Source organism: Oncorhynchus tshawytscha, linkage group LG08 (genome assembly GCF_018296145.1).
Source record: "Oncorhynchus tshawytscha isolate Ot180627B linkage group LG08, Otsh_v2.0, whole genome shotgun sequence".
Taxonomy (NCBI): Eukaryota; Metazoa; Chordata; class Actinopteri; order Salmoniformes; family Salmonidae; genus Oncorhynchus; species Oncorhynchus tshawytscha.
The window spans coordinates 22,416,575-22,428,406 of record NC_056436.1 but is presented as its reverse complement, the minus strand read 5'-3'; the positions used below and the strand labels follow the sequence as shown (position 1 = coordinate 22,428,406).

At 41.3% G+C, this 11,832-nt stretch overlaps 1 protein-coding gene across 1 annotated transcript; it reads right to left on the bottom strand.

The window, feature by feature from the left end:
• Nucleotides 1–8,392: 8,392 nt before the first annotated feature.
• Nucleotides 8,393–9,064, bottom strand: LOC112255773 (psychosine receptor-like). Its single transcript, XM_024428613.1, has one exon. It carries the CDS (start codon nt 9,062–9,064, stop codon nt 8,393–8,395), a length of 672 nt encoding a protein of 223 aa, XP_024284381.1.
• Between the last annotated feature and the right edge of the window lie 2,768 nt (nt 9,065–11,832).

Here is an 11,832-nt window from a genome sequence, read left to right as displayed (position 1 = left end):
GGAGAAGAGTCCAGGTAGCCAATCCACACTACCCCAAATCTCACTGCTAACACTGCACAAACACTAACCCGATGTCCCAACAATGAGCAAAACAGGATCTCCAACCGGAACAGGGAATGGAGATTAACTGCATTCCTTTCTCCACTGCAGCACAAACCAGCACTACTTCAACACCAACCACAGGCATGTAACTTAAGTAGCAACAGGCAGTATCCAAATCTCATAAATACATACTGAGGTGCAAGTACAAAGTAACTCCAAATCAATAAAACTCACAACATAACCCCATAGACAAAAGGGTTAGCCAAGCAATAATCACAGAGCACTTTACTTTGAAATACCACCTTAAAACCAGTCAGCAAATGCTACCAAACAAATGAAATTCCAGGGAGTAACTCCAGAGATCCCAGATGAGGCCCCATTTATTACAACCTGGCTCAAGATTGTAACAAACAATGGGAAAACACACAAAAGAGTAAAGGAATTACAAATCATTTATTTATTCCATAAATAAAGTAAACACTCGCAACAATCAGATGAGGCATGAAGGTCAGTAAATTAAGCATCAACTGCCAAAGGTATGCATGGAGAGAGGAATCTCTTGCTGAATGGAGAAACAGTGGCTTTTTGCCACTGCTGAGCTTTCACAGGTGTGACTCATCAGCACTGACGACTCTCCCAGCTCCGCCCACCAATCTCCTGCAGGAAGTAAGCACAGCAAAACCAAGGAGACAGAGCAGAGAGGGGCCGTCACACAAACATACTGATGATAGTATCTTCTGACCAGGAGAGTATTGTTGAACGTTAAAATGCATCATTTGCAGTACGATTTTGTAAACATATCTTTCATATCAGCGAAAGAACAAAAATGTAAATTACTACACACCTTTTGTAGGGTTAGGGTTAGTGTTCCCACACAGCCATATCTCCATGTTACAGTGCATGTTTATGGATGACAGATGGAAGACAGAGGTGGCCACCTGTGCTTATTAGCTATCTAGCGTGCGTCAAACATCTGTGTGTAAAGGGTAACTGGGGAGGAAGAGCAAACTGCTACAGTAAGTATCTTTTTCATTTGAAAGATTATTTCTCTCTGATATGAAATATATGGGGCATATCAGCATCTGTTTCAAAAACCCTTTCGCAAGTGATGATTATTTGCGTTTCTAAAGGTTAAAACACAGAGTCAGAATTTCAGTTCACACACAGCCAACCATGGGTGACACTAACCTCTGAAAACCCGATGGAGAAGGGTTTTCAAGAGCTAGTCATCATCTACAGTTCCTTCAGAAAGTATTCAGATCGCTTGGCTTTTTCTGCAATTTGTTGTGCTCCAGTCTGAAATTATGGATTGAATTGCGATTTATTTATTTTTTGTTTTAATTGTCACTGACTTTACTTAGACATAATACCCAATAATGTAAATATGTATTTTTTAAAAACATTTTTTACAAATGGATTAAAAATGAAAAGCTGAAATGTCTTAAATCAATAAGTATTCAACCCCTCTGTTATGGCAAGCCTAAATAAGTTCAGGAGAAGAAATGTGCTTAACAAGTAACATAATAAGTTGCATGGACTCACTCTGTGTTCAGTAGTAGTATTTGACATGCCTTTTTAATGACTACCTCATCTCTGTACCCCACACATACAATTATCTGAAAGGTCCCTCGGTCGAGCACTGCATTTTTAACAGAGATTCAACCAAAAAGACCAGGGAGGTTTTCTAATGCCTCTCAAAGAAAGGCACCTATTGGTAAAAGTGGACATTGAATATTCCTTTGAGCATGGTGAAGTTACACTTTGAATGGTGTATCAATACATCCCCTCACAACTAAGATACAGGTGTCCTACCTAATTCAATTGCTGGAGAGGAAGGAAACCTCTCAGGGATTTCACAATGAGGCCTTTAAAATAGTTACTGTGTTTAGAAGAAAAGTGATGATGGATAAACAACATTGTAATTACTCCACAATACTAACCTTATTGACAGAGTGAAAGGAAGCCTGTATAGAACAAAAAAAAAATCCAAAACATGCATGCTGTTTACAACAAGTAATACTGCAAAAAATGACTTTTGTCCTGAATACAAAGTGTTATGTTTGGGCAAAATCCAAAACAACACATTACTGAGGACCACTCTTCATATTTTCAAGCATAGTGGTGGCTGCATCATGTTATGAGTATGCTTGTAATCGTTAAGGACTGGGGAGTTTTTCAGGATAAATAATAAAAGTAATGGAGCTAAGCAGAGGAAAGGAAAACCTGCTTCAGTCTGCTTTTCACAACACACTAGGAGATGAATCCACCTTTCAGCAGGACGGTAATCTAAAACACAAGGCCAAATCTACACTGGAGTTGCATACCAAGAAGACAGTGAATGTTAGTGGCCGAGTTACAGTTTTGACTTAAATCTGCTTGAAAATCTATGGTATGACCTGAAAATGGTTGTCTAGCAATAATCAACAACCAATTTGACAGAGCTTGAAGAATTTTGAAAAGAATATTGTGCAAATGTTGCACAATCAAGGTGTGGAAAGCTCTTAGAGACTTGGCCAGAAAGACTTACAGCTGCAATCGCTGCCAAAGACGATTGGCTCAGATTGAATACTTAACTAATGAAGAGTGTTATTTTTCATGAATCTTTTTACAAAATGTTAAAAATGTTCTTCCACCGACATGAGTATTTTGTGTAGATCGTTGACAAAAAATGGACAATTCCACCCAGCTTATCAGTCCCCTTCTCACCCATCCATCTCTTGTGTATCCCTTTATATCCTCCCAATGGGCATGAAAACAGAGAAAGTATGTGTGGGGTTTTAGCTGAGATTGTTCTTTACAGAGTCAAGTACAGTGCCTTCAGAAAGTATTCAGACCTTTTGACTTTTTCCTCATTTGTTATGTTACAGCCTTATTCTAAAATTGATGAGGAAAAACCATTTAGTCAATCTACACACCATTCCCCATAATGACAAAGCAAAAACTGATTTTTCAAAATTTTGGTTCATTTATTAAAAATAAAAACCTGAAATATCACATTTACATAAGTATTCAAACCCTTTACTCAGTACTTTGTTGTAGCACCTATGGCAGTGATTACAGCCTTGAGTCTTCTTGGGTATGACGCTTAAGCTTGGCACACCTGTATTTGTAGAGTTTGTCCCATTCTTCTCTCAGGTTGGATGGGGAGAGTTGCTTCACAGCTATTTTCAGGTGTCTCCAGAGATGTTCGATCGGGTTCAAGTCCGGGCTCTGGCTGTGTTGTCTTGGCTGTGTGCTTAGGGTCGTTGTCCCGTTGGAAGGTGAACCTTCGCCCACAGTCTGAGGTCCTTTATTGCTCTGGAGCAGGTTTTAATCAAAGATCACTCTGTACTTTGCTCCGTTCATCTGCCTTGATCCTGACTAGTCTCCCAGTCCCTGCTGCTGAACAACATCCCCACAGCATAATGCTGCCACCACTATGCTTCACGGTAGGGATGGTGCCAGGTTTCCTACAGACGTGATGCTTGGCATTCAGAGAATGTTGTTTCTCATGGTCTGAGAGTCTTTAGGTGCCATTTGGCAAACTCCAAGAGGGCTGTCATGTGCCTTTTATTGAGGAGTGGCTTCCACCTGGCCGCACTATCATAAAGGCCTGATTGGTGGAGTGCTGCAGAGATGGTTGCCCTCCTGGAAGGTTCTCCCATCTCCACAGAAACTTTAGAGCTCTGTCAGAGTGACCACGGGTTCTTTGTCACCTCCCTGACCAAGACCCTTCTCCCCTTTTTGCTCAGTTTGGCCAGGCGGGGGCTCTAGGAAGAGTCATGGTGGTTCCAAACCTCTTCCATTTAAGAATGATGGAGGCCACTGTGTTCTTGGGGACCTTCACTGCTGCAGACATTTGTTGGTATCCCCAGATCTGTGCCTCGACGCAATCCTGTCTAGGGTCTCTACAGAAAATTCCTTTTACATCATGGATTCGTTTTTGCTCTGACTTGCACTGTTAACTGTGGGACCTTACATATTTACAGGTGTGTGCCTTTCCAAATCATGTCCAATCAATTTAATTTACCGCAGGTGGACTCCAATCAAGTTGTCGAAACATCCCAAGGATGATCAATGGAAACAGGAGGCACCTGATCTCAATTTCGAGTCTCATAGCAAAGGGTCTGAATACTTATGTAAATAAGGTATTTCTGTTTTCGCTTTGTCATTATGGAGTATTGTGTGTAGATTAATGAAGTAAAGTGTTTGTTTAATCCATTTTAAAATGGGGCTCTAACTTAAGAAAATGTGGAAAAAGTCAAGGGGTCTGAATACTTTCCGAATGCACTGTATATGCAATGTACTTTATATCAAGTAGCCAGCAAAACAACAATATTTTGGCTATTGACCACGGCTGACACCATCATAGCAAACTTAACGAGGCATGGTACTGGCAGGTAAACTCATCGCCACTGAGGAGCTCTCAATAGTCCAGTGAAGGTTATTCTACCATTACATCACTGTCGACTAGGCCTATATGTGAATACTAACAATGTGTAGCATGAGCTAATGCAGTCGTATGTCTATTTCTCCTATGACGCAATGCCGGGTACCCTTTATGAGGCAAGATGATCTGTCACCTTGGCAAATGGAAAATATTCTACCTATCTAACTAAGCAACCGCAAGTAGTATGAACCCGCCTGCCATGAACAGCCAACCGCCTGCAATATTAATGCACTGCCGGGTAGCTTCGCTGAGGCAGGATGAGCTGTCATCTTGGTATATGATATTCTACCAATGCAACGTAGATAGCTACTGGATCATAGGGCTGACACAACCATGATCATATAGCAATACTGCAGGAACTGAGGTAGGCGCCACAATCTCTGAATCAATCAAATGTAATGTTGTAGCAGCAGAGGATCATGGGCCCATGATCTTGAGGGTGAAGTAGTAGATGGATGGGACGCTATTCCTCCTGAGGTCTCAACCACAATTTCAGTCTTTGCCCAAACCCACATTTTCCAAAAATGCATTCAGGTGAGAAGTTGTGCGTGGGGGAATTGCTCATAGATATTAATTTTGGGGGTGGGTAAACACAGTTGTACCTGATCCCAACACGTTCTCACTAAAGCATACTTACCAGAGGTCCACTGGCACACTCTGATAATAAAATGATGAGCTTCACAAGAAAATATGGCTCTGGACAGTTAGCTTACAGTGGTAAGGTGGACATCTACTGTCACTTGGGTGTAATTTCGAATCCCACTTGGGGCGCAAAACAAATCTACACATGGTTAATATTCACACACAGTATACATTCTTGTTGCGGCAGGATGACTTTAACTGGTCTATTTGATCATACGTAAACAATGCTTTCTGTAGTAGCTACACAAAGTCATCTGGCATATGTTTCTGCTGTTTTGGGAGATTGGTAAAGCTTACCTTGCTCACGGGTTGTATATCGTTTTATATATTGACGCTTTGCTTGGGCAGTGTGCTACCCTGAAGGATCAGTGCCTATATTGCCAAGACTTGCATTATTCATTATTTAATAAGTGGTTAAACATATTTCTATGTGGTGTTTCCTTTCTGAACTGTTGTTTCAAATGTACTCTGTCAATAAAACATAGCGAGGATGAAAATAAGAGACAATGAAGGACTGGTTGGGTTTTAAACTTATTTGAAACATAAATCTGAGCTGATAATGATCGTATAAGAAGTGCTCAATGAAATAGACAAGTAGTAATTGGTATAGACAGCCAGGTACACATTGTGATCGAAGATCAAGAACAGAAACATCATCCTCTGCCAAACGTTACAGTAGGCTACTCCGAAGGCAGGAAACACAGACAGAAACAGACTGACAATTTTATTCAAATGTTTTTCCCCACCAAAATACTTCAAAGTAGTCTGTGGGATGGCTAAAGAATGGGAGGAAGAGGTGCAGTAAAAGTGCTGGGAACACAGGAAGGATGAATGATTAAGAGAGGTGAGAGGGAGTGTTCCTCTGAGACTGAGCCTGGAGCAATGAGTAGCCTAGTGCTGGGTAGAGCCGAGTAGAGCTGGGAGGATTGCTGAGGGACCTGCCTGTCACGCTGTCTGGCAGGCATGGAGAGGAAAGATACAAGCTGAACCCACATAAACCTGATTTTTATCAAATGAACAACAAATTATGTATTTTGGACAAATGTGGATGTGCAGAAAAGAGGCAGATAGGGATAGTGCAGTTTTTCTGCCAAAGGTAAATGCTTTTATTTTCATAATAAATAATAAATAGGTACTGAAAGAACTTATAATATTTACAAAATAATAAACAGGACAAAGAGCAACATAGGTCAATGCTCTGACAGGCTAACACATGCCTATAATTCCTGATAACAATTTTAATTTAGTTACTCAATTATCCTCCCCCAGGACAATCAATAGGTTGGCATGAACCACAACAAAGTCAAAACATGGCGCTCTCTTGTAGTCTATCTCACTTTGACTGACAACATCTCCATCCAGGAGCAACCCCAATACAATTATGAGGATAAACAAAGTATGTATTTACATTTCTTTAGCTTAACTCTTAATCACAAACACCTTAATCACGATCATACTGTTAATCAACAAATGCATGAAGGAAAGGTAAAATAGCATGGATAAGTACGGCTTGAGCTGTAGACAAAATGTTTGGCGACAAAACGAGAAAAAAAGGAATCGGTGTGCACGACCAATGAATTATGGGTGTGTGTGTGTATTGGGAAAGTACATACAACTGTAGTCTACCAGACACTTTTATATACAAACCTATGAGATAACTTACACAAACAAAAAAGAACAGGAACTGCCTCTGCAATGACAACGGACACTGTTAATAGGCTAAGTCAGCCAACCAAAGCTAAAAGCCGTTCTGTCAGGTGGTAGACCTCTTCTTGGTGCACTTTCATTTCCCAACCCAATTTAAGAGGGCAAAGACAACTCCAAGGGCAACAACACAAATAGAGCTCTTACTATGATTTAATACAACTCAAGGAAAGTGAAGATAGCTAATGATTGCAGCTAATTAACCAAGTGATGGAAATTACTAAACAAATCCTTGTAAATATTCTGTTAATGTTCCATGTTTAATGTTCAATACCAAGTTCTTATTTGGAGCAAAACTAAGTTATCACTCTTATTTAAATGTTTATTAGTAGGAAATTATTTTAGTTTGGGCATCTAGTCACTTCTCAAATAGAAACCAATGCACACTGTACATAAGCCTGCCAATACAACTACACTATGGGTATTTTTATGTGTTTGTATTATAGCAAGCTGAGAGAGCGGGGGAGTGACTGTTTTAGTCTGGCTCCAGTGTGTAGTGGCTGCACATATAGAACAGAAGAGGGTGCCAAATACATTGAAACAAAAATGAGATCCCACTGCTTTCTGATTGAGAGTGACAAATATGGACTCATGCTTTGTCAAGAAGACACATACTGTGTTGCGGTTTCGATCATTGTGCCAGGAAATCATTACTAAGACATGATTTTCTGATGGCAATCACATTACCCTTGAACTAGTAATTTCATCCCTCCTTGTGACACTACAGAAGGATGAATTGAGTTCTTTACTTTCAGGTTTGTCTTGCCGTTTATTTACAGACTAGTGTTTCAGAGGTAACCAACTATACCAGGGGTCTTCAACCTTTTCTTGCCCAGGGACACCCTTTCAGGCAATTATAATTCATGTTTTATTATCAGGTGAACGTCAATGGACAGTAATCAACATTTTAAAATGAATAGATTTGGTAGACAGTTTTTTATTATTTTGATCTCCTCACATTATAAATTGGAAGAGGACGTGTAAACTCTAACATAGCCTATTAGATAGAAAAGTAACTCCAAAACACATTTTCGCTAATAGCAGCTGTTAGCCATGTGTACTTGCTGAGACTGGTACTAGCGGGTGCTGTTTCAAAGCCTATGTCAAATCCTCCAGTAAGTGTAATTAGCTTAAATTAGTGTAATTTGTTCAATATTAGGAGTTGTAAAATACAGCGGACAACATTAGAAAGATGTTCTCCTCTTTTCTACTGTAATTAAAAATGTATTTATTCTGTTGTTGCTAGCAATATTCATGTATATATTGATATTTTCGCGCACCTACTGCAGTACCTCAGGGGTCCACGGATCCCCGGTTGAATACGCCTGAAATATACCAATAGCACACAAAAATAGACCTTGACCACTTTACTACATCAGCATTGTTATTTGATAAAATCTAATCAAATTAAAGTTTAACTGTCCACCTTCATGCAGTCCCCGTATTTGTGCTATATCATGTTAGAAATGTAACAATGACAGAACAGCAGCATGTAAACTGAGGTATCTGAGACCATCAACTGGGCAGTAATGGGATTGTCTCTCCAATGTTCTGGTTTAAGGTTACATTACTACATTACACCACCTCCTGACAATTCACCTTTCTCTTCCGCTGGAGGTAGTGTACCACCTGTGTGACATTTGCCTTGCCCAGCCTGGTGATGAAACAGTAGAGGAAGGGGTCAGCCACGCTGTTGAGTGCTGATATCGCCATACTGACCTTATAGGGCAGGAAGAGCCAGGAGGGGCTCCCACAGTGCTCCAGCAGCCCCCGCAAGAGCATCATAATGTGGATGAGTCCAAAGCAGAGCCCCAGGGTGAGCAGCACCATCACCAGGAGTTGGGACACATGTCTCCTCTCCTGCTCCTCCGTGGCCTGGTTGGCACGTACTGCCACACAGATCCCCCGACAGCAGAACGACACCAGCAGGACAGGAAACAGGAAACCCAGGACGAAACGAGCCACACTGACCTGTAGCAGACTGTCCCTCAAGGGGAACACGTCTAAACACATGGCTCTCTGCTCATCTGAGTTGTACGAGTCGGTCCAGATGATGGTGGAGGTATTGAAGGAGACCACCAGCACCCAGATAGCCACACTGATCATCACGGCCGTGTCGAGCCTCCTCAGGATGGGATACTTTAGCGGGTGGACCACAGCCAGGTAACGGTTCAGAGCAATACAGCAAAGCAGCCCATCGCTGGTGTAGAAGTTAGTAAAGAGGATTATGACGGAGAGAATGCACATTGCATCCCTGTGAAACCAGCCACCATGCCACATAAAGTCCACCCAAAGAGACAGTCCCACAGTGAATAGGAGGTCAGACAGGGCCAGGTTAAACAGATAGATGCCCAGGGTGTTCCTCTTTCTGATGTGCTGCCAGGAAACAGAGGAAAAAGGAGTTGGAGGGAATCCCGATGATAATGATGACCAGGTACATAAAGAGAAAGGGCCACCTCTCTTTGGGGTAGTCAGCTGGATTACACAGTTTGTCTGGGTCATATGTGGTGCTCAGGCTGAAATTCTCCATCCCAACTGTGGAGTTCATGTCCCCAAAGCAATACAACACAACATGACTCAATTTCTGAAGTATAGCAAAGATAATTTCAAGACTGTGAAGAATCAACAACAAGTGGGACACAATCATGAAGTGGAACATTTATCGACATTTATTGGATATTTCAAACTTTTTTAACAAATCAAAAACTGAAAAAATTGGGCGTGCAAAATTATTCAGCCCCCTTAAGTTAATACTTTGTAGCGCCACCTTTTGCTGCGATTACAGCTGTAAGTCGCTTGTAAGTCGCTTATGTCTCTATCAGTTTTGCACATCGAGAGACTGAATTTTTTTTCCCATTCCTCCTTGCAAAACAGCTTGAGCTCAGTGAGGTTGGATGGAGAGCATTTGTGAACAGCAGTTTTCAGTTCTTTCCACAGATTCTCGATTGGATTCAGGTCTGGACTTTGACTTGGCCATTCTAACACCTGGATATGTTTATTTTTGAACCATTCCATTGTAGATTTTGCTTTATGTTTTGGATCATTGTCTTGTTGGAAGACAAATCTCCGTCCCAGTCTCAGGTCTTTTGCAGACTCCATCAGGTTTTCTTCCAGAATGGTCCTGTATTTGGCTCCATCCATCTTCCCATCAATTTTAACCATCTTCCCTGTCCCTGCTGAAGAAAAGCAGGCCCAAACCATGATGCTGCCACCACCATGTTTGACAGTGGGGATGGTGTGTTCAGGGTGATGAGCTGTGTTGCTTTTACGCCAAAGATAACGTTTTGCATTGTTGCCAAAAAGTTCAATTTTGGTTTCATCTGACCAGAGCACCTTCTTCCACATGTTTGGTGTGTCTCCCAGGTGGCTTGTGGCAAACGTTAAACAACACTTTTTATGGATATCTTTAAGAAATGGCTTTCTTCTTGCCACTCTTCCATAAAGGCCAGATTTGTGCAATATATGACTGATTGTTGTCCTATGGACAGAGTCTCCCACCTCAGCTGTAGATCTCTGCAGTTCATCCAGAGTGATCATGGGCCTCTTGGCTGCATCTCTGATCAGTCTTCTCCTTGTATGAGCTGAAAGTTTAGAGGGACGGCCAGATCTTGGTAGATTTGCAGTGGTCTGATACTCCTTCCATTTCAATATTATCGCTTGCACAGTGCTCCTTGGGATGTTTAAAGCTTGGGAAATCTTTTTGTATCCAAATCCGGCTTTAAACTTCTTCACAACAGTATCTCGGACCTGCCTGGTGTGTTCCTTGTTCTTCATGATGCTCTCTGCGCTTTTAACGGACCTCTGAGTCTATCACAGTGCAGGTGCATTTATACGGAGACTTGATTACACACAGGTGGATTGTATTTATCATCATTAGTCATTTAGGTCAACATTGGATCATTCAGAGATCCTCACTGAACTTCTGGAGAGAGTTTGCTGCACTGAAAGCAAAGGGGCTGAATAATTTTGCACGCCCAATTTTTCAGTTTTTGATTTGTTAAAAAAGTTTGAAATATCCAATAAATGTCGTCCACTTCATGATTGTGTCCCACTTGTTGTTGATTCTTCACAGAAAAATACAGTTTTATATCTTTATGTTTGAAGCCTGAAATGTGGCAAAAGGTCACAAAGTTCAAGGGGGCCGAATACTTTCGCAAGGCACTGTATAAAGATTAATTTCTCAAGCAAGAATTTTGCTAGGACTGTCCCCGGACAGTGGTCTGAGCGGGGTGGGGAAAACTGAAAACTAGCTGTTATTGGCAGAGATGTTTGGAACTCTTTCTTATTGGTCTGTTAACTAATTTCAGGCAGTCTTTTTCAGGCAGCCTCATAATGTAGAAATATGTCTATAAAACACAGGAAGTGGCACAGCGGTTTAAGGCACTGCATCTCAGTGCTAGAGACGTCCCTACAGACCCTGGTTCGATTCCAGGTTGTATTACAACCGGCTGGGATTGGGAGTCCCATAGGGAGGCGCATAATTGGCCCAGCGTTGTTTGGGTTTGGCAAGGGTAGGCTGTCGTTGTAAGTAAGAATTTGTTCTTAACTGACTTGTCTAGTTAAATAAAGGATCAATTAAACAATCTTGACTGCGCTGAGCATTTTAAAATAAATAATATGAATACTGAGCTGTATTGTATGCTTAATTATACTTTTTTTTAAAGGGTTTGGTGTTTGGATCTTTGATGTTATGGGGCTATTTTGCTTCCACTGGTCCTGGGGCTCTTGTTGAGGTCAACGGCGTCATGAACTTTACCCAGTACCAGGGCATTTTAGTCAAAAATCTGGTTGCCTCTGCCAGGAAGTTGAAACTTGGCCGCATGTGGATCTTGCATCAAGACAATAAGCCCAAGCACATATCAAAAGCATCATTTTGCAATGGCCATGTCAGAACTTGAACCTCATTGAAAACCTTTGGCTTGAATTACAAAGTGCAGTCCATAAGCACAGATGAAGGATATCAAGGATCTGGAAATATTCTGTATGGAGGAATGGTCTAACATCTCTCCCAATGT